At 36.9% G+C, this 23,091-nt stretch overlaps 1 protein-coding gene across 1 annotated transcript in view; it reads left to right on the plus strand.

The window, feature by feature from the left end:
• Lamtor3 (Late endosomal/lysosomal adaptor, MAPK and MTOR activator 3) overlaps positions 1–10,190 on the plus strand; it is a 30,641-nt gene extending 20,451 nt beyond the window's left edge. The window contains exons 4-5 of the mRNA XM_083141993.1: positions 2,396–2,529; positions 9,233–10,190. Of these exons, the coding sequence (XP_082998119.1) occupies positions 2,396–2,529; positions 9,233–9,370 (272 nt within the window). The 3' untranslated portion in view covers positions 9,371–10,190. The remainder of the gene's footprint in view (positions 1–2,395; positions 2,530–9,232) is intronic.
• The last annotated feature ends 12,901 nt before the right edge of the window (positions 10,191–23,091 follow it).

The raw sequence follows: 23,091 nt of genomic DNA on the forward strand, positions 1-23,091 counted from the left end.
ACCAGGAAAAGATGGAGAGGCTTCACTTCTATGCTGACCCTGCCAGAGGCAGGAAACTGCAAAGGATGATGATGACAAAATTGATTTTTTATTAGAAACCCTTGCAGATTTTATATAAGTAGGATCCACAGAGTTTCATAAAAAAATTCAGTACCAAAGGTCAACATCTACTTGTTTTGACATGGAACCAACCTAATGTCTTTTTGATTGTTGTACATCAGCTGTACTTCAGAATGGCATTAGCATTAATGGGTGTTATTTTGTGACGTCCATTTCACTAAATCTGTTGACTCACTCTCTTGTCATTGAAAATTCCAGGTGGAAATCCCAAACTGGGCACTGGCCTCTCTTTGTGAATGTCCCTTCAACAATTTCATCTAATCCTGAATCGTCATAAAGGGGTAGAAAATTGACACACGATAAGAAACAATGTACAAATCCATGAAAGTCCATTTTTATGTGGTTACGCTAGAGCCACATATTTTTGGTAAATAAAGAAGCAAAATTTCGGTACAAAAACTGAGTCAATTTCAGGTTCAAAAGCGGTAAATATAATAAAATATCGGTGTTATAGCGGTGAAAAATTGGATGAAGAGATATATAAAAAAAAAGGCATTTTGGTTTTAAAATTGTGAATATAATCCTAAATTTGATTTAAAAACTACACTTATTCCACTGAATTAACATTTCACGTCTAATAGCACATTTATGTAGTTATCAGAGTATTAAGTTTATTTCTGTGTAAAGGAGTCCATTTTTGCTTCTCCAATATTAATAGCAGGAATAATCAATTTTACGGGAATTGCATAACTTTCAGGATAATTCAGACCTCAGACGGTGTCACGTCTGTGAATAAACCCTAAATTTCGTGTTTAAGAGTTAATTTCGCTTTTTGCAGTTCATTTCGCATTATTTCATGACAAAACATGGTCACAAAATGCATCTAACACCTTTCAAAAACATGAAAAATTAACACTACAATGTGTTTTTTCACATTTCATTTTTTCGTCAAGAAACGAAAATGCATCCCCCTAGGTTACGCCAATGTTCATGATTGTTGGCAGGCACACATGTCAATTTTGGATGTCGATGAAAAAAATTCAAAACTATTTCTTAATGTGGCCGCGGTGGCTCAGTTGGTAACGCGTCTGACTACCATGCTAAAGGTCCCGGGTTCGATCCCCGGCCGGTTCAAATCCGGGAACTTTTCTAACGATGGAAGCGGCCCCGGCGCCCACCCAGCGTCGAATAACATGGGTACCTGGGGGAAACCCTGGGGGGTAAAGGCGGTCAGGGGCGTGATGCTGATCACATCACCCCCACTCACGACCGGATCAAGAAAGTGTGGGGCGTTACCCCCACACCCCCTATACGCCTTCATGGTGTGGTGCTATGCACAGGGGAACACTTTACCTTTTTTTTTTTCTTAATCATGTATATGTTTTAATATGTGGGTAATTTAACCCAGTGGTTGAAGGACAATATTTACAAACCAAATATGATATTATTTGATAGTCTCAAAACAACACAGTGCACTCATTCATGTGGAGAACCTTTATTTGGCTGCTTTTTACTTAAGGCTTTAGAGTTGTAGGGATCAATAAAAAGAAAATCAAAATTCAGACATTCAAAGGAAAACCAAACATACAGATTTTTATTTCTTCTTATGTTTGTAATTATTTTATAACAATAACTATGTTGTACCATCAATTCCTACATATATGACTGCTTTCACCAAAAGTTATTCACAAAATTATGTACTAATGATGTATTGTTTATCACTAACAACACTGTATGCCAGGGATTCCCAAACTTTTTCGTTTCAAAGTGCCCTTAGTGTTTCAAGATTTGCCCACAGTGCCCAGGTCAGAATGTAGGCCTTTTTAACACTTGCAACGCTCAGTTAGTGTGGGTAGTTAGCTTGCCTTACAGGTAAGTTAAAAAATAAACACATGCTTCAAATTCAGAAACATTTTATGTGTGAAAACTACTAAATAAGCACATATTTGGAACAATCATATCATTTGAGTGAAAATATTGGAACATTTCGTGGCACCCCTGTAAGCTAGCTGCAGCGCACACTTTTGGAACCAGTGCTGTATATAATGAAAATGTTAATTTTGAACAATTTTCAACATTTTGAAATCAATTAGTTTTGTAGACAATCAGTTATCATTCTTGATTTTTTTTATATTGAAAAATGGTTTCCTAGAATTGTGTAATGTGCTATTTTAATATTATATGAATTTCTATATTCAGTTTCCTTCAAAGATTCAGATTATGTTGTTATAATGATTTCATTTAGACTTCTTTACCATAACCACCATTGTGATTTATCTAAAGTAACATAATGTAAAATGTGAAAAAAAAAATATATAAAATTAATGTATTGCAGCAACAACTGATGAAGTTCCAGAGCTAGCAATGCGACCAAGCTTTCTTTCAACCTTTGCTATGGCAACTGATCAAGCAGGCAAGCTGGGTTTGGGAAAAAACAAGACAATGATATGCATGTATTCATCCTATCAGGTAAATATGAGGATTTTAGGATACAAAATCAACATTATAGCTTATATTTTTGTTGTTAATTATATTTCTCACTATTTAGTTGCTACTATACAGGGTGATTCTAAAGGTATAGTACAAACGAAAACCACAGATACCTCCCATGAAATAGAGACGAAAGTTCCCCTTCCACTTTGCCGAGAGATACCTCCGTGAGGAGCTAGACAACGCCGAAAACGTGTGAAAATGAACTTCACACCTTGGTACAAAACAAATGCATTTAGTGCACTTATGTCAATCATGTCACGAAATATAACCATTGGCCATCTCCCAAGTTTTTCGTTCTAGTTTCGCACCATTTGGTCCAATTTGTCAACACCAAATTTTGTTTTATTATACGTAATTATAACATCAGGCTTTAGCTGTGCTGTGGAAGCGTCGATTTTCGGCTGTTCATGCAACGTAGAAAGTAGAATCACCAATTTGTTCTTCTTGGGGCAATATTATTGTATCATGATCATCTTGTAACTCAAACAAAGTGAAGCAACACACTCGCTATTTTGTGGCAGTAAACTTTGTTCTTTCGCATCGTGCCGACCAGAGTAAGTTTCTTGGCAAGTAGATTCCTTGCAAGAGATACACTGGTGAAGAAATTATCGCATGTGATGTTTTTTCCACTGCCTTCGATTTCCTTCACTACTCTCTCTCCTTGATTTTTCTCCCTATTATCTCCAGCTTCCTTTCCCTTGTAGATTTGAGCCTTCCAAACATAATCTGTTTGAGAATCACAAATCAGCCACAGCTTGATTCCGTATTTACCAGGTTTCGACGGCATGTACTGTCTAAAAGGGCATTGCCCTCTAAAAGTGACCAGTTGTTTGTCTACAGTCATGCTGCAACCAGGAATGTACGCTTCTCGGAGGTAAACAGTCCAAGTCTTGAACACATCTCTTATAGGTTCAAGCTTATCTGGAGACGTATGCTTTCTTCTATTCTCAGCGTTGTCAAAATGCATTACTCGAGTTATTGCCTTTCTTCTGTTGTCAGTTCCTTCCACTGGTCGACATACACTAAACGGCCTTCCTTATTGGTCCACGAGCAAATCTTCTGAAGTGGTTCTTGAAAGAAGAGAAGAAATGTCGATGCAGGAGATTCACTTTTTCTATCTTTGATGAAGTTGCATGCTTTGAGTCGCCCCATTAGGTTAGCAACGGAGTAATGTTTCTTCCTCGTCGTCCATATTCCTTTCTGCTTGCTCCCGGTCCTCTGTAACATCTCCTTCTCCATCGTCACTTGAGAGAATCGAATCGGAATCTTCAGAATTTTCCAATTCCTCCATTATTATGCATTGCAGCTCATCCGCAGTAACGCTTCGTGTGTTTGGTACACGAGCCATTGTATTTCTTCAATTATACACAAGATCTCGTGAGAACTAACAAATTTGTCATCCTAACTACACAGATGCTCTGCACCAAACAATGTGTGCATGCAGACTCATTCAGAAAGTTCAGGAAAATTGCAGCACCTGTGCTTTGAAACCAACAAACTGAAATAAGCAACAAAGGTTATGCAGACTATTGTCGACAAACAAAAGAAAATCCTTTTCCACAGTATCCGTCTGCAACTTAGGATATTTGTTTTTCCTGGGTAAGCTGAACAGGCAAATGGTACCGTATACGCTTTTCAATTGATTGATTTGTTTTATTTTACTTCGCAGTTTGTGCCTCTTGGCTAATTTGCAAAGATGCGGATGAGTGATGAAATTGATGAATGGACATTTACAAACAACCATGCCCGAGCAGGATTCGAACCCGGGACCCCTGGCATCACAGTGCGATGTGCTAACCACTCAGCCACGGGGTCCGGTTATACGCTTTTCAAGGTTGAGGTTGTGACAATCGTTGAAAAGGCACAGAGACAAAGCGGGATATTTCTGCAGTAGAAAAAAATAATATATTTAAAAATAAAAATCGGGCCTAAAGGACCCGTCCGTCAGCAACGCGAGTAATACATTTTTCTGACCAAACTTAATAAATAACCAAATATTACGATAAATGATTTGAAGGGCCTTTGAAATTTATGAAAAGTCACGGAAGGAGAACACATTCATTTGCAGCATTAAAAAATTAAACAGGTATAAAAATTGAAACCGGGCCTAAAAGACCCATCCGTCATTACAGAGTTTAAACACACTTTACAGCACAATACAGTTAATGGCTGTATTTAGAATAGTATAAAATCTGTACCTGGGAGCTGCCCTTGAAAACTTAAATCGTAAGTGAAGCTAATAATCCTTCATTCTCAATCAAACTTAATTCATAGGGGTGGTAAAGGAACATTAACCTTTAGTTGATGGTATGTGCCTCATATATTGCACTATGTACAGGCAGGAAGTATATAACCAACCACCACGTGACAGCAAATTAATGCATCATTTCTCCAAAACTACACATATTTGTTATGTCTGTCTTGTTTATTTGTACATATGCAGTTACGACATACTCGAATCTTAAAAATAGACATATCTATCCATTGCCACTACTATTAACAAAAGTTTGGTTACTTTTTGCTGGTATATTTCCCTTTTACATGTAATAATGAGAATAAAAGAACACATCCACAGCATGGGACAATTACAGGTCCAGCAGAAAATAATCAATTTTCAAAATTTCCTGAAAATTGTGACTTTTGAAAACGTTGCATATATTCTGTTAACCCCTCAAAATTGGGGACGGACATATTACATGTCCTCAAACACTGGTCTTTTTTCATGTTTTCCTTCAAATTTGGCCCATTCAACATCCATTAGGCTGATGATAGAAGCAAAATTTCTGAAACTTTTTGTGTAATCTGGCAACAATGCTACTACAGTGAAGGAGACAGTAAACACTTACCACATTAAAATAAAACGTTTGATATAGTGACGGCCTGTGCCTCTACTCCTTGTAACCACGATCTCTTTCTTCTCTGTTGAAAATGCGACCTGGGTCGCGAAATATCAAGCTTTTTCTTTTAATGTGGTAAGTGTTTACTGTCTCCTTCTTCATTTATGTTTATCCACCCTTCTGGCACCCATCATATATATATATATATATACACACACTCCTCACAAAAAGTTTGGAATATTGTTATATTAAACACAATAAGATTTGAATATTATTATGTTAGGCAATAGGTGATAGACACGGTGGCATATGTCCGTGAAAAGACGAGAGCGTCCACCAGACAGATACCATGTGTTGTTGCATTCCAAGGCCGTGTCTATCGTCTATTGTCTAATATAACAATATTCCAAACTTTTTGTGAGAAGTGTATAATATATTGTTACTTTTCTGCTCAAGAATTAGCATATTTTCAACAAAACTTTGCATGGTTGTAGAAATGTACCACTAGGGTGACCAGACACATACATGTAAAAAGGAGGACAGAGCATGGTGAAAAAGGAGGACAAAGTCATAAAAAAGAGGACACCACAAAAATGGCAACTAATTTGCCATTACTCATAATTTAATGAATATATAAGAAAAAAGCTACCAAGATATTGCTCTCATATAATTCTGATGATTTTTTAAATAATTTCCTCGTACCTTTAAGCAACGAAAGAAATCTCCTAATCTATTATTTAATACATTACAATCATAACTAAGAATATATGTAGTTTGAAGGACAGAATTTTAATTTTTTTACAATTGTTTGATATTAGAATGCAATATCACCATAAGTGAATGCAAATGTAGCAAGAAAGCTTCCCTTTAACTTATTTCCAAAAAAACGAATTTAAATTTTACGTAGTTTAGATTAGGTCAAAAAATATGACGTTAATGCCACAAACATTTCTAGCACTCTTTCAACGGCAGGGAAAGGTGACAGCCACCTTACACTTTACCTCATATTCGTTTCTTCCATCCTTCAAAAGCTGGATATTTTCTTTCAAGATCATTGATGAATTTACACTTTCGCTTCATTATTTCATAAAAGTAAATATGAATTAATAATCAAAATTCTCATTACGCGTTTCTGTATCGCATATGTATGACTCGAAAATGAACTGATCGACCTCTGTGGTGGAGTGGTTAACACCGCGCCACAACGCCATAGGTCCCGGGTTCGAATCCCAGCCTGGGCATGGGTGTTCTTTGAGAGTGTCCCTTCATCAAAATCATCACTCATCTTCGGGATTAGCCAAAAGTGGCAGAAAAGCGAATTAAAATAAACCATATCAGTCAATCAAAAAGGAACTGCTCAAATTACATGTGTTTCACAAGTCTCAGATTGCGAAGCAACGAGTTAGGGTAATACATACTCATGACTAGGGGTGTGCGGGACAGAACTTTTTTTGGTTGGAACGGTGATTTTTTTTTAAATCTCGACGTTCGGGATGGGTAAAATCCGCAATTTCCCGACCGGGAAATGATAAAAATTTTCCGGCGCTGTGGAAATCGCGAATTTTACGTCATTTCCCTATTTTTAAATTTCTGAAATAATAGCTAACAATTTTCGAGATGTGTCAAGACACTTATAATGCAGAAAACATCAAGAATTAACCACTTTTAAAAACGACCATTTGAAAGTTTCGAACTGTTCGGGATCCCGAAATGTCTGGAAATCATTTCCCGAAGTCGGAATCGGGAAGGGAATGTTTTCTTTACTGACTTTTCTGGATCCCGCACAACCCTACTAATGAGTCAGTTGGGAAAGTAATCACGTTCAGCTCATAGATGCTAGGTGAGCATTGCTCTGATATTTAAAGTGCCCCAAGTGATATGAATATCATTATGTGTGGAAACATTCTGTATGCAGAACATTTGCTACGGTCGATGCTATATTCTTTCCAAAAAAAAAGAGGACATTTACCAATTTCTAAAAAATCCGCCCGGATGCCGGATAGACACCTAAAAAGGAGGACATGTCTGGATAAAAGAGGACGTCTGGTCACCCTATGTACCACTGCTACATACTACATTTTTTTTCATCCACTTTGGTCTATTGTGGTGGCCACAGGGGCATGCCGAATACAATTAAAAAAAAAACAACATCTTTTAACTTTCATTATTGGGAGGTATTTGGTCTAGGAATTAATTCCTGCGCCTGGACAAGAGATGGCGTAACAAGCGTATCGTCCCACAGTTCCGTGTAGCCACACATGCGTTGAAAACTCCTGTCAGCGTGCATCGTTCGTAGTATAGGGCAGTTGATTGACGCGTCAACAACAGCATTTTGTAGTCAACTGAACATGGCGTAGTTCGTGCGAGATAAAGTGTTTTTACGGGGTGTTCTGCTTCATTACTTTAACATGCAGAAAAGTGCTACTGAAAGTCATCGTATTTTGGTGGAAGTGTATAGTGACCATGCACTAGCTGAGCGAACGTGTCAGAAGTGGTTTGCACGGTTTAGAAGTGGTGATTTCGGCCTTGAAGAGCAAGAGCGACCTGGACAGCCAAAAAAATTTGAAGACTAAGAATTGAGAGCATTGCTCGATCAGGATTCATGTCAAATGCAGGAAGAACTTGCAGAAGCATTAGGTGTTGATCAAACAACAGTTTCCAAATGCCTCAAAGCCATGGGAATGATTCAAAAGATGTCACATTGGGTTCCACATGAATTGAAAGACAGAGACGTTGAAAGACGAAAAACCATTTGCGAATTGCTGCTTCAAAGACAGAAAAGAAAGGGGTTTTTGCATCGCATTGTTACTGGCGATGAGAAGTGGATCCATTACGAGAACCCGAAACGAAAAAAGGCCTGGGTGAAGCCAGGTGAACCAGGTCCATCACAACCGAAACGAGATATTCACTGGGCAAAGGTTATGCTGTGCATATGGTGGGATATGAAAGGTGTGGTGTACTATGAGCTGCTGCAACCAGGTGAAACTATTAATGGAGAACGTTATCGACGACAATTAATGCGTTTGAAGCAAGCTCTGGCCAGGAAACGACCAGAATGGGAGAACAGACATGATGAACTTATTTTTCAACATGATAACGCTCGCCCATATGTCGCAAAACCGGTCAAAACCTATTTAGAAAATGTCGGATGGGAAGTTTTACGCCACCCGCCATATTCACCAGACGTTGCTCCTTTGGACTACTACTTGTTCGATTGCATGAATAACGATTTGATTGGACAGCGGTTCACTTCTTCAGAAGATATCGAAAAATGGGTCTCTGACTGGATCGCTTCAAAGGATGAGGACTTCTTTCGCCACAGAATCCGTAACTTGCCAGACAGATGGGCGAAAGTTGTGGCTCGCGATGGACAATATTTTTCTTAAGGTATTTATGTATTTTGTGTTTGAACTACAGCTTCAATGTGTGCGTAACAACCGCATGAATTAATTCCTAGACCAAATACAATGTATAAATTTTACCTCCCCGAAAGACACTGTCATTTGAAAGAAAACAAAACCAATTTAATATATCTATGACAATTAGTTCTCAAGTTAAGATTTTTTTGTATATCATTTGTGGCCAGTTTGAGACGTGCATGCTCTGGAAATTCCTTGTCTGGAGAGGCAAGACACACACACACACACGCGGGGCTCAATTCGCTAAAGGTTAAATAAATAAATAAAAAAAAAAATGCACCTTGTGCCCTCCCTTTTTTCTTTATCACTATTTCTCCCTGTAACTACTAATTTGATAAATATGTGTAACTGTGTTCATTAATCAATGCTATTTATTTTCATCTAAGATATTGTTTTATTATACTATTTCCATTTTATTCGCAGGTGGTGCATATAAATCGGTTGCCGTTAGTGATCAGTATGATTGGCAGTAGTGATTGCAACACGGGTCACATGTTGTCTCTCCAGGATCACATCGAACCTTTGGTACATGATTTGAATGGTGCTGTCTCCGAGTCGTGATAGTTATATACAGCCAGAACAGACACTGTATAAAGTGACACATACATGTTTCCGTTGTTTCATGATTCTGAAGGGACTTAATACTTATTGTATATTTTCTATATGAATTGTACAGTCTGCTTACATGGAAATCCATTGTCATGACTTTTCTTGGTTTATTTAAAAATAATTTGAATTTGAAAAAACTAAAGAAGAGAAGTGTGCTGTACAAATATATTGTAAACAAAAATTAGCACAGTGTTGTTTAATCATGAATATGATTTACCAGGTGATCCGTTTGAGATGTCAGAAAAGTAAACCATTATCTACAAGAGGTTAATGTAGATATCTGTGAGTTTTAATAGAAGCAGATAGGATGTAAGTTTCGACTGAGTGGAGGTTTACAGTCTTCAGCTGCATGGTGGCAGTAGCATGCATGGAATAATCAAAAATTTTGCATACCATATGACACACTGTGTATGCTGTTGTGACATGACCACCACCTTTGTTACCATGCACATTAGCGCCGCCATGTGGCTGAAGTCTGTAAACCTCCACTCACTCAAAACTTACATCCTTTCTGCTTCTATTACAACAAACTGCTCGCAGATATCTACATTAACCTCTTGTAGATAACGGTTTACTTTTCTGACATGTCAAACAGATCACCCGGTAGATTTTGAAGTGATTTGTGTATCAATATGAGAATGAGATAGTGGTAGATTCATATATATTTTTCTACCATGTGCTGGATAGGATAATATTTTCTTACCTACTAATGAAAGAAAAGGGTTAATTACCCTGTTGTATCGTAAGTTTTTAATTAAATATGTACACAGTTTTGACATCATCTTAATTTCCTTTTTACATGGCTCATTCCATCTGAAATCAACCAACGAAGAAACACTTTCCAACCTCTCATATTTTGTTTCATTTGAAATTTAGCATGAAAGGGCCTCTTGGAATAGAAAAATATGCAAAGTTGCAATCCATACCAATGCAATGGTAATGTTCGAAAACTTATTTACATCTAGGGAAAGAAGTTTACATGCCATTGCACATGATTTTAATCAGTGACATTCCCGAAGAGTTGAATATTTTGAATGGTTGTCTCACGCAATTACAGTGTGATGGATGCTTCATTTGGAATAAAAAGTCCTTCACAGTAACAAGGTTAATTTTTGTGTTCATGGTGAATATGGAGAAACTAGTACTCTCTTTATGTGCGAAATTGTTTTTTCTTCTTCGTCCTATTAATTTCAGTGGCCACTGCCACCATCCTTTAATTGAAGAAAACTGTCGTATCCTACAGGAAATTTAAAAACTCCTCGTACCTTTTTATACAGTATCACCTCTTATATTGCAGAAATTGGCGTGTAAACCACAGTGTTCTAAACGTTCGTTCATTCATTCATTCATTTATTTTCCGTTCATTAGATCATAATGTACATGATGTTGAACAGGTCAATTCATTTACAATTACATATATCAACACACTATTACAAGGTTTTAACATTTCTAGTAATTACATATGGTAGAATACATCAAAATTATTTAACAGTTTGTAAAAAAATATGAAAAAAAATAATATTGAAAAATGTTATCATACATAACTTTGAAATGAGAAATAGTAGAGTATTATATTTTAAAATTTGCAAAGACAATATTATGACGAAATTAATTGTAATTCTGGAAAAGGCATTCCTATAACAATAAGTTCTTGCCAGTCAGAACCAACCTATGTATTCGCAATGAACAAGGCTGTTCACGTGTTCAGCCATTGACTGTTACAATTTTTGCTTTGTCAGCCTAATGAGAAAACCCCATACCGAGTTGGTGAATTATAGTAAATACTGCTATACTTTTAGGACATAATTCATCTCCAAGAAACGGAGCACACATTTTTGCACTGGAAGTTAGAAGACTTTACTTTCGCTTTCACGGTTCATGCTAAGTTGACGGGACGAGCAGAAGCCCTGCCTGCACACATTTCTAAGTGATGACGTCAGGCCAAACAGAGGACGTTTTCAAATCAGTGACGTAGGAGGTGACTTTCAGCAGTGTTTGAAGGCATGTTTCTCGAGAACCGGAACAAATATCGCCGAGATATTTTGCACATCTCATGTTTGTCATTATCCGTAAAATGAATGGATTTAATGTCATTTAATTTTTCATGTCATAGTGGAAATGTCCATTACAAATATCTTATCACAGTGCAACAAGTACTTTTACATCATTGTGCACTTACCGAAAAGGATCATATTCTGGGAAATAATAAAATGCAGTTATAACATTCATTAATGTACAATAATCCTAGAAACATAAAATGTCAGCCTACGCAGTTTCAGCTCATAATCGTCTATTTCATTTTCACACATACAAAACTGCATTTTAATGGAGATGATGACTATGTTCACTTATTTTTCAATGTCACTTCTGTCTTTTACTTCACGATCCATATTTGAGGACCCACTATCATAGACAAATGACATAAAATTTGTGTACTAATAAGGCTCGAGAGTTTGAGTATATTTCACTCGTTCAAGGGTTTTTGCTAGAGCGGAAGAACTATCAATTCTGTATGCCATCTAGCATTGTAGTACTCTAACGGTGAGCAACAAATAGTCTTAACATTTTACACAGGTAGGCTAATCAGCATTGGGCTTACAGTTCAAAGTGGATCTTATTGAATTGATGATTTTCTCATATCTGAAAGTCTTCAATCTCAGTAATGTCGTCATTATGTACTTGGTATTGGTGTAAATTAGTGTCATCCTTAGAATGAAAATCTATTAGGAAAACACACACGTTGAAATGATAACATGCCCTGTCCCCACCCCCACTGTTTGATATGCCCTTGGGAGTGTTTCTCCCTCTCCTGAAACTGAAATGCAGATTGATAGGCTACAATTACCATCGAAAGGGAGGAAAAGCAACCCCTAGGGTGGAGGGTTTCCTACCAGTGTACAGTATGAAAACTACAGTCTAAATTGAAAAGTAAACCACATATTTCCAAAACTTTCCCTTCTCTTCCATTTTTCGCCAACTACACCAATAACAGAGTTGTCCAATGGGCCAAACTTTTCAGTCACCCACATTTTTTTTGCAAACAAAAATCTTTTGTACAGGGTAAGTCAAAATGATGGACCCGATTACAGAAACTTATTCTGTGAAATCTAATAAACATACGTTATTGTGAGACATGCGCTTCGAAAGGTTAACTTTCAAAGTTTAGTTTCCATGCAGTGTTTCCACTTTCTACCGCTAGGAGTCAGGAGCGAGCAGGAAAATAGCGTTGACTGGAGAACAGAGATCTTTCTGTATGCTTGATTATCATGTGAACAAATCTGTGATTAGTGTGCAACGGCATTTACGTACCAAATATCAGAGATAACCACCTACGGGGAAGGCCATTCATTAGTGGTATGAACATTTCAGAGATTTGGGCTGCACCTGTAAACGAAAATCGACTGGAAGTCCGTCGACTGGGGAAGAGACAGTGGAACGAGTGCACACATGTTTCATGCGGAGTCCACAGAAGTCCACCTACCGGGCAGCGAGATAACTTCAACTTCAACTTCCACAGAAAACTGTCTGGCAGGTTCTGCGGAAGTGTTTACAAATGAAACCCTACCGCTTGCAACTAGTTTAAGCCTTAAAATACACTGATTATGCTTTGCACGCATCCTGTGCTGATTTCCTCGCATTAATGGAAATGAATGGGTTCTCTGAGAGGTTAATTACAGTGATGAAGCAACTTTTCACCTTTCAGGGAAAGTGAATAGACACAACGTAAGGAATTGGGGAACTGATACCCCCATGAATTTGTGGAACACGAACGCGATTCTTCCAAAGTGAATGCCTTTTGTGCCATTTCCCATGAAAAGATTTATGGGCCCTTTTTCTTCCATGAACGTACTGTGACAGGACTTGTTTTCCTTGATATGCTGCAACTATGGCTCCTTCCACAGCTTGCAGAGGATAGCGCAGATTTCATTCTCCAATTGGATGGTGCCCCTGCGCATTACCATGGCAGCGTTCGGGACCATCTCAATGGGGCATTGGAACAATGTTGGATAGGCCGTGCATCTCTGGAAGATCGACCTCTCCTTCATTGGCCACCTTGTTCCCCCAACTTGACCCCATGTGATTTCTTCATGTGGGGTTTTGTCAAGGATCATGTTTATGTACCACTACTTCCAACAACATTGTATTACCTGCGTGCCCGCGTCACAGCAGCCATTGCTGATATTGACCGCAACATGCTACACAAGGTTTGGCAGGAGATAGACTATCGGCTTGATGTGTGCAGTGTTACGCAAAATGCTCACATAGAACACTTGTGATTTGTTTGAAAAAAACTTTGACAGTTTACTTTTCTTAGCACATGTCTCACAATAACATTTGTTTATTATATTTCACAGAATAAATGTCTGAAATCGGGTCCATCATTTTGACTTACCCTGTACAATTAAAAAGGAGTAAAATGTGTACTATAACACAAAGTTTCATAAAATGTTATGTTTCTAATTATGCTCTCTTATTTCTCTCTAGTTATTCCCCAAGTTCATCACTGCTTTTATTTGAAAATTATGATTTTCTCAAAATTTCAGAGGGGGCTGCAGGCCCATCAGTCCCCTTCCCCTCTGCATATGCCAGTGTTCACAGCTGATTTAAGGTCATAACATTCGGAAGGGTTCACTGGAAAGGTACTGAGAAGGGTCGCATCAGGCACTCATTGGAAGAGATGAAAAATATATTTCAATATTGCTAGGATAATTTTTAACCATTCACGTATCCTTACGGGTTAATGGTGGTCCATCATAGAAATCCACAAAAGATTCTTCATGAAAAATCTGGTGAAGATAGGAGTGATCAAATTAAGCATTTGCTTCATTTGTGTTATCTTCTGTAAATATTGATAGTATCACTAAAGACTGTGTTAAAAAGATTAGTGTTGATGTGTCACGGTTCTGCAACAAAGTATTTTAAAGATATGAAAATTGTCGCCGAAGATAAATTTCTTATTAAAAATTATTTGAGTTGAGTTTTTAAAAATGAGGTGTTTGTAGTTGCTTCTTCTTCTACTCTATGCACTTTTAAAAGTAGTGTCAGTTTTGAATAAAGTAGGGGCAGAAATAAAAAAGCGATAAACTGAAGAACATCACCAGGAAAATAAATCCAAGGAACTCACATTCACAACCAAAGCACATTTAAAGAAGACAGGATACGGAAATTCTTTGGAAACTTGTAAATAAATATTATTTGATGCCTTAAAAGGCATTAATTTTTCTTGAAAATGATTTGATAGGAAGTCTGTTTTCCTGGAGTTAAATATTTATTGTGCATAAGTTCATTTTAACAATACTTTTCACAATAATTAGTATTAATATTATTATTATTTTTATTATTACTTAATCTATTTTTTGAAATGTATTTCAGTCTTCCAAGAGTATTATTTACTATTACTGTGGTCACAAATGTGTATTGAAATAGGTCAAAATTATACTTTTTGTATGAAAATCTAAATAATCAATCTCATGTCAATTCTGTGGACCCAAAATGTCAATTTTTCCTGAGTATACACAACTTCTTGGTTGAACAGCATTTCTGAAAGAAAATATGGTTTGCTGAACAAAAATAAAGTAAAATTAAAGTCTTCATTTTTAAGTTGGGCCTACAGGTTTTTTTTTTTGGTTTTTTTAAATTTAAATTTAAAATTTTGGGTGCATCAGCACTTAGGCTATTTTGTACCCTTCACTTTATACGGGGTCCAGCCCCTTACATAAACTAAATAACATAACTGTAACGTTGGAAGACTAAAATATTCTGACTCCAGTTAACAGAACTAAAATAAACATTACTGTAATGTCGTGTTGTAACTAAAAAATTAAAATATTCTGACTTTGGTTAAAAGCTGAGGCTGTAAAGAGGCACTCGGCACACACAACGACAAGACACAGGACAACACACAGAATTATACTGGCCATAGGACCAGTCACCAGAGCCTCGTTCGTCTGCAAAATGCAGTCCACGGTGTACTATGTGGAAGTGAGGTTGACGATTGGGTGAACCATGTGGAAGTTCACCCCATACACCCCTGTTATAGGGGTTCATTTGATTTTATTACCCCTGTATTTTAATATATTGCATGTATACAGGGTGGGCACAAAGTTGCTTTCCCCAATAAATACAATCATACTAATTTTGGGGAAATTGACTTTGTGCCCACCCTGTATTTGTGTGTGAACTAAATTATAATTTTATGAAAATGTCTTTTTCTCGTGGTCATTGGTCAAAAAGAAAGTTATCTTCAAATTCATGTTAGGAAACTTAATCTGGAATAAAGTAACCATAAAAGTAATATACTTAGATACTTTGTAACCTAAGTAACTTTTAATGAATAGGTATGAACTGAATAGGAAACAATGTAACTAGTTTACTCAAACAACATATTTTTTTTCATTAGTTTAAAGTTGCACAGCACAAAGATCGTCGCTAACTGAAACTACTAAAATTATATATATATATATATATAAATTACATAGAAAATACACAGCACAACCAGTTTACTCAAACAATATGATAATTTTCATTGGTATAAAAGTGAACCAGTAGAAAGATCACTAACTGAGACTACTGAAATTAGATCACTAACTGAGACTACTGAAATTATATATTCAGGCTCTCATAAGAGTTTCTGTTTCCAAACATTATAGGGTTCTCTGAGATACATGGTTCTTGTTATCCGAGAATCATCCAATTCAAATTGCAACTGGAAAATATATCAGTTATTCATTGATAGACAAAAACAAATTGCACTATGTGTTCTAGTACATAATTCACAATTGCTGACTACTTGCAACCAGATATTAATCAAAATAATGTCTTCAAACGAAGTTGTGTGGGCTACAGTGGTGTGAAAAAGTTTATCAACATGACTTTTTTTTCCAATAGGTGTTCTCGAGTTACCAGCCAGGTTAAATCAACGTTTAGTTTCCAATGTTTTGAATGCATACATTGCTCTTCACAGTCTCTGAAGATGAGAGCAACGTATACACTCAAAATGTTGGAAGCTAATGTCGATTTAACCTTGCTGGTAACCCGAGAACACCTGTTCGAATCACATCACCAGGAAAGCTACAATTCCCATAACTTTTTTTGCTATTTAAAACTTCAAGTGGATTTTTTATATGTTGGGCTGCAAGGTAAGTGCATCCATATCAACAGGTTGTAGATCAGTTAGCTCAGTAAAAATCTTTATTCAATTTTTTCAATCTGGGGAAAAAAAATAACACTGCTATTCTTATCACCATTAATACATGATCACTTCGAGCACAATCACTAAACTAGTTACCGGTATCATCCACGCTTTACTTCAATTCATTTTTAATTATATGTGAAAACTTCAGTGTTTTTGGTGGTCTGCTGCATTCATTTGGAATGTGGTTCTCCAGCTAGGAAAAAGTCATTGTCAAAGGAGTGGACCTTGTTGATCTTGGAATGGAGGAGAAAGAAATAGGTGCAAGTGGAATCAATGACACCATATTCAAAATACCATGGTTAGCATACTAATGATTTCTTAATTAAAATCGTTCAAGCAAAGCTGACTCTTATCATTTATTTGCAGTAGTAATGTAAATATATGAAGGCATATTTTGTACTAGAAACATAAATAAAACACTCAAGTCTTCATGATCATTGATTTTGTGTAATTTTTACACAAATCGATGATCAATTACTGTAAGTTACTTTCACAGTACTTGTAAAGTAACTGATAATTACTTTCAAAGTACCAGTAACTGTAACTCTGTTACTTGTAAAAAGTAACTTAGCCTAAGTTCAAAATAGTGCATACTTAATTTTCATGGTTATGTTGTTTAGTAGTTTGCAATCGCTGACGCATCGTACTGCGCATTTTGTCATTTCACCTTACAGGATTAATAAGAAATTTATGCCTTGAATACTATTTCTAATTGGTACATCATTGCTGCACTTGTTACTTGATACTGTAGAAGTCTATACAAGTGGTTTAACTGTTCCAACCAGCCCGTCACAAGAGTTTCTGTGGTATATGGCAAAAGCTCCATGGAAAACTTCGATCAGCACAAATGTGTATTATTAATTCTAACTTCATATTACGTATCCCCGTGAAGAGTAGCCAAAAAAAGAACTTCCATATTGAGATAAAATGAACAAAAAGAATGTTCTCGAAGATAATTTGCTAAACTTGGGAATGCTAATAATGATGATTATATTTATTTTAAAAAATGAAGACAGTTGAAACTGTATTAGATATAGTGGAACCTCGATTTTATGTTATTCAGGCGACCAAGCTGAAAAAACTTAAAATGTGAGAAAATGTAAAACGGAGGAAGATTTCTTAGCAATTTGCTATGTTGGGACCACCAAGATTGAATATAAAATGCAGGACAATGTAAAATCAAGGATCTTGAAATTGGGGTTCCACTGCAATTATTATTTGCAAATTGTAATTAATTTATGAATTTTGGAGGGGGCAAATACTTCCTTCCCTTTGCCCCTGCCAGGTTACACCTATGCTTACCTTCACACATATTGAACAGAAATTTTGAATATTATACCTTAAAACATATTGTACTTCAGGCTTTGTGCTAAATACATAAGCATTTTTAATAAGATTAACTTTTAATGTCATTTGATGCAAATGATTTTCTTATCACCCTCTGTCTGAACTGCCCATCCCAATTTTTCCATCAGGCATTAGTATACAGTTTGAGCTACCTACGAGTCATTCCATGCCAAATCAGCACAGATATGTGCAATTTTTAACCTGACCATCTCCGATTTTCATGAAATTTGGGGAGTTGAAACTATGCATAGAACTTAGTAACTATGAAAAGTTTTAGTTTCGTGCGTCTTGTAATTGTTAAATTATTCAAGGTCAAAGTTTGCAGAAATTGCCCTTTTTGAGCCCGCTTAGCTATACTAAATCTGCTGTAACTCCGCCCCTATTTTGCCTAGGAAGCTCAAATAAAGCTTATTGTACAGGGAATTGAACAAGCTTTCCAGTGATATATAAAAAGCTTACCTTTGGATAAAAATATAATTTTGTCACGTGACCTTGACTTTTGACCTTGAATATCTCAAAACATGTCATCACCAAAAATCGTGAAAAAAATATATTTGGTGCCTCATTCCATACTATAAAACATATCAAAAAATCATTCTGGGACTGCAATGGGATCAGAAGATACAAAATAATATGTGTAACTATGTGACTGATAATAGCCCGATTACATGAACTATGAAGAGTCAAGTGTCCCTTAACACTCCCTACAAAATGTGAAGGAGTTATCCTGGGTATAATTGGTCATGAAAGAAATAGGTTAGGCACAGGGAGATCCCTAGCCGTGTGTGTCAATCGCAGATCCAGCATATTGTTGACCGCCATATTGAATTCAACGCAAACATTTCAAAGGAAAGGGGGTGATGTGATATATCAAATGAGGCTAGAATTTCACAAGAAATGAAGTGACGAAGGATTTTCCAACGTATCTTACGCCAGCAGAAAGTTATACACATATCTTTCACTTACGATATATGCACATTACAATGTTGTCAATGTTCCTGTGAGCACACTCGTTGACGTCTCTCACACTCGCATAGAACATTTGGTAATGTAGCATGTGCAACAACATCGCAAGCAGCAACTATGCATTTTCTCAGATGGTCAATATCAGGGACTTTTAGTGCATGCACCATTTTCCAACATATATTTAACCAGCAAAAATTTATTACTCCATGCTTGTACCATTTTCTCCTTTTCGAGGTGTTAAAAACAAAGCATTGGAATGCTCCTAACGTTGTAGGAACTCACCGAGATCACGCTGACATCTTGGGAGAGAAAGAAGTATACGCACCATTGCATATGATTTTAATCAGCTACATTCACCAAATAGTTGAATATTGAAGAATATTGGGAAAAGTATCTCAAACAATTACGTGACACTTCCTTTGGAATGAAAAATTCTTCATTGACGAGGCTAATTTTTATGTTCACGGTGAAGTTAATAAAAATAATATGCAATACCTGTGATTTGCTCAGTCGAATGGTTGTTGCTGGTAAGCTAATTATGTGGTATAACGTATGGCGAACGGAAATGGTTGGTCCATATTCAACAACGGAACCTTAAATGGTGAGGGCTTCTTGGATTTGTTAAGTGAACAGGTTTTTTCATCCTTGGTTACGGGATATGGCACTTTTCGAGAGTTTTGAGACAGGACAGAGTGTGACCACACTATGTAGACATTTTCGCAATTTCTTCATGGTAATTTTCTAGGTAGATTGATGGGCACACGGGGATCTATTAAAAGGCCTGCACATTCCCCAGATCTAACATCTTAGGAGAACTTTTACCTTCAGAAACATTTGAAGAGAATGGTGCATGCACTAAAAATCCCTGATATTGACCATCTGAGAAAATGCATAGTTGCTGCTTGCGATGTTGTTGCACATGCTACATTACCAAATGTTCTATGCGAGTGTGAGAGACGTCAACGAGTGTGCTCACAGGAACATTGACAACATTGTAATGTGCATATATCGTAAGTGAAAGATATGTGTATAACTTTTTGCTGGCGTAAGATACGTTGGAAAATCCTTCGTCACTTCATTTCTTGTGAAATTCTAGCCTCATTTGATATATCACATCACCCCCTTTCCTTTGAAATGTTTGCGTTGAATTCAATATGGCGGTCAACAATATGCTGGATCTGCGATTGACACACACGGCTAGGGATCTCCCTGTGCCTAACCTATTTCTTTCATGACCAATTATACCCAGGATAACTCCTTCACATTTTGTAGGGAGTGTTAAGGGACACTTGACTCTTCATAGTTCATGTAATCGGGCTATTATCAGTCACATAGTTACACATATTATTTTGTATCTTCTGATCCCATTGCAGTCCCAGAATGATTTTTTGATATGTTTTATAGTATGGAATGAGGCACCAAATATATTTTTTTCACGATTTTTGGTGATGACATGTTTTGAGATATTCAAGGTCAAAAGTCAAGGTCACGTGACAAAATTATATTTTTATCCAAAGGTAAGCTTTTTATATATCACTGGAAAGCTTGTTCAATTCCCTGTACAATAAGCTTTATTTGAACTTCCTAGGCAAAATAGGGGCGGAGTTACAGCAGATTTAGTATAGCTAAGCGGGCTCAAAAAGGGCAATTTCTGCAAACTTTGACCTTGAATAATTTAACAATTACAAGACGCACGAAACTAAAACTTTTCATAGTTACTAAGTTCCATGCATAGTTTCAACTCCCCAAATTTCATGAAAATCGGAGATGGTCAGGTCAAAGGCTGTGTTGATTTCGCATGGAATGACTCCTACATATAAAATTGGGGGAAATTGAAGGGGGGCATTGCACAATTTGTTTATTCTTCTAAAAATACAAGAAACTATACATAAAAATACATGGTTATTAATGCAATCATCTGAAACCTTACACTATTTTGAACAAAAGAAAATAAACTTGAAGTTTCTACGGCAAACCTGAGGGAAGATACCATCATTTATAACCTAATGCATGTCATTTAAAGTGGAGCCGCAAGTGGCAGACACGGAGATTTTAAAAAGCGTGTAACTTCTGAACCCTTTGAGCAATCTAAAAAAAAATGTCATTTTTGTAATCAGCATTAAAAATTCTATAACTATACCAAATTTCATCAAGATCGGAAATGGTGGGTGACATTTTCACAAAATTCTGGATGATTTGACATGGAATGGGCCAGGAGCAATATCAACAGAAAGAATAAAATTGGCATGGAAATTTTGTTGGGAAGATTGAGTATTAAATTTGAGGTGGACGGGAGGGGAATGAAGTTTTGATAAAGTGTTATGTCTTATATTGTGAAGAGATTTCTGAAGATTACGAAATTGACGAAGGTCCAGGTTGGACTCGAACCCGGAACATTTGGTGTCTCGATCGTTAGTCCACCACTAACCGCGCTTGGCCGCAGCTCTCTGTTACTCTTCGGGCTTGGTGGCCAAGCTCGATAAGTCGTCCACTTCCGATCCCACAAAATTTCCGGGTAACAAAAGATACAAAAACAACTTTAACACACTAGTAATTTCCGATCAACAGATGCGTTAGCTTTGATTGTTGACTCTTTAATGATAAGCTTACGATTATTATGAATTGCCGTCCATCAACAGAAGGATGGACCAATCCGATCATTTAATTCATGTCGCTATTTTAGTATTTTTTGTCCCTTCAGATAGCTTCGAAACCTAAGGAAATTCGTAGATGTTTGTCTGAAGGTTAGTGACAATGGTTCTTTAAATTCCCATCACTCTTTCAGCTGGCGCGGGAACCACCTTTATGGCAGTGATCCTCTGTTGCCACGTTTACCTACGAAGGAACTCGTGGCCGAACAACGAATTAGGCCTACCACTTGGGCAAGAAGCGGCAACTTTACAAAGCCTTCCTCCCCGATGCAGCCAGCAGGAAAACAGGATTTTGTCAAAATAACCCTTCTGCTCTGTGAATGAACATCGGTTCTAACAGCGTCCCGACTTAATTGGACATTATCCATTGTTTTTCTTTTTGATTGACATCTTCTCTCATCTTCAGGCTAACAAATTTTGCTATGTCTGTTGTGTGATTGGAACTATGACAGTCCGTGATTTTGCTCCAAATCCGGCGTGATAACCAACCACTCTTAGATGCCCATTCGAAATTGACAGCTGTAGAGCAGAATATGTTTGAAGTGAAGAGTCTTATTGAATGAAACATATAGCTCGACTCACCCTCACCACCCTCACATTTGAAATTTTTTAGATAACTCGCGTGCACTACGTATAGAAGGCACTACGAAACTGAAAATACACATTATTTGACATGACAAATAGACCTTATTCCAGAGACGCTGAAATTTCAATGTATATAATAATTGTCAGTCATTAAGTTCAATGCCCTCTGTACGTATGTTGTGATGGGTTACAGTGTTCCAATTTTGTTTAGATTCCATTTCATGCTCAGAAAGGCTACCCGAGGTGGGGCATACAGTTTAAAATGGGATCCGAACCACTAGGCGCTTGGGCCTCCACTGGGTATCGAACTTGGGACTCCTTGATTATAGGTGGTTAACGTGTTAATAGCTTTACAATTTTGTGTGTGTGCATCCATTTTTCTACTTTCATTTTATTATCATTACGTTGAATTGTGCACTAGTGATTTTTCACTACGTTCTAGTTCACATCACTTTGAGTCGTAAAGTATTGTCTGCAATTCAGTTTTAGTATAGTTGGTAGGATCTCACCCAAGAATTTTTAAGAGGGAAGTGGGGCTCAACTTCTGGAAAAAATAGTGCGAGTTCAATTGAGAATATGAAAATGGAGCGGAATGATTATAGTGCTACAATATCTTCAGGAAAGTAAAGCGTAATATTGAACTCTGCCTCAAACATCGCCTCTGAGTAACCATATGGTATTATTTATGTTCGTAGATAATATATTGACCATGAATATCAACATAACCGAACGCATATAACGAGATGATTTATTAGTGTTACCAAGCTAAAGGTGTGGAGTGTGGCCTGTTTCCTCTTTCATTACGGAATTTCACACGTAAGAATTGGTCAGCTGTTATTGCGAGTAATCGTTATAGGAAGGCACTACACAGACCAAATTCTGGTGCTTATATTTCAATTCACTTCCTCGACAACTCCTTTCTCCATTGA

The sequence above is a fragment of the Lepisma saccharinum genome, chromosome 20 (assembly GCF_977018435.1).
Source record: "Lepisma saccharinum chromosome 20, izLepSacc3.1, whole genome shotgun sequence".
Classification (NCBI taxonomy): Eukaryota; Metazoa; Arthropoda; class Insecta; order Zygentoma; family Lepismatidae; genus Lepisma; species Lepisma saccharinum.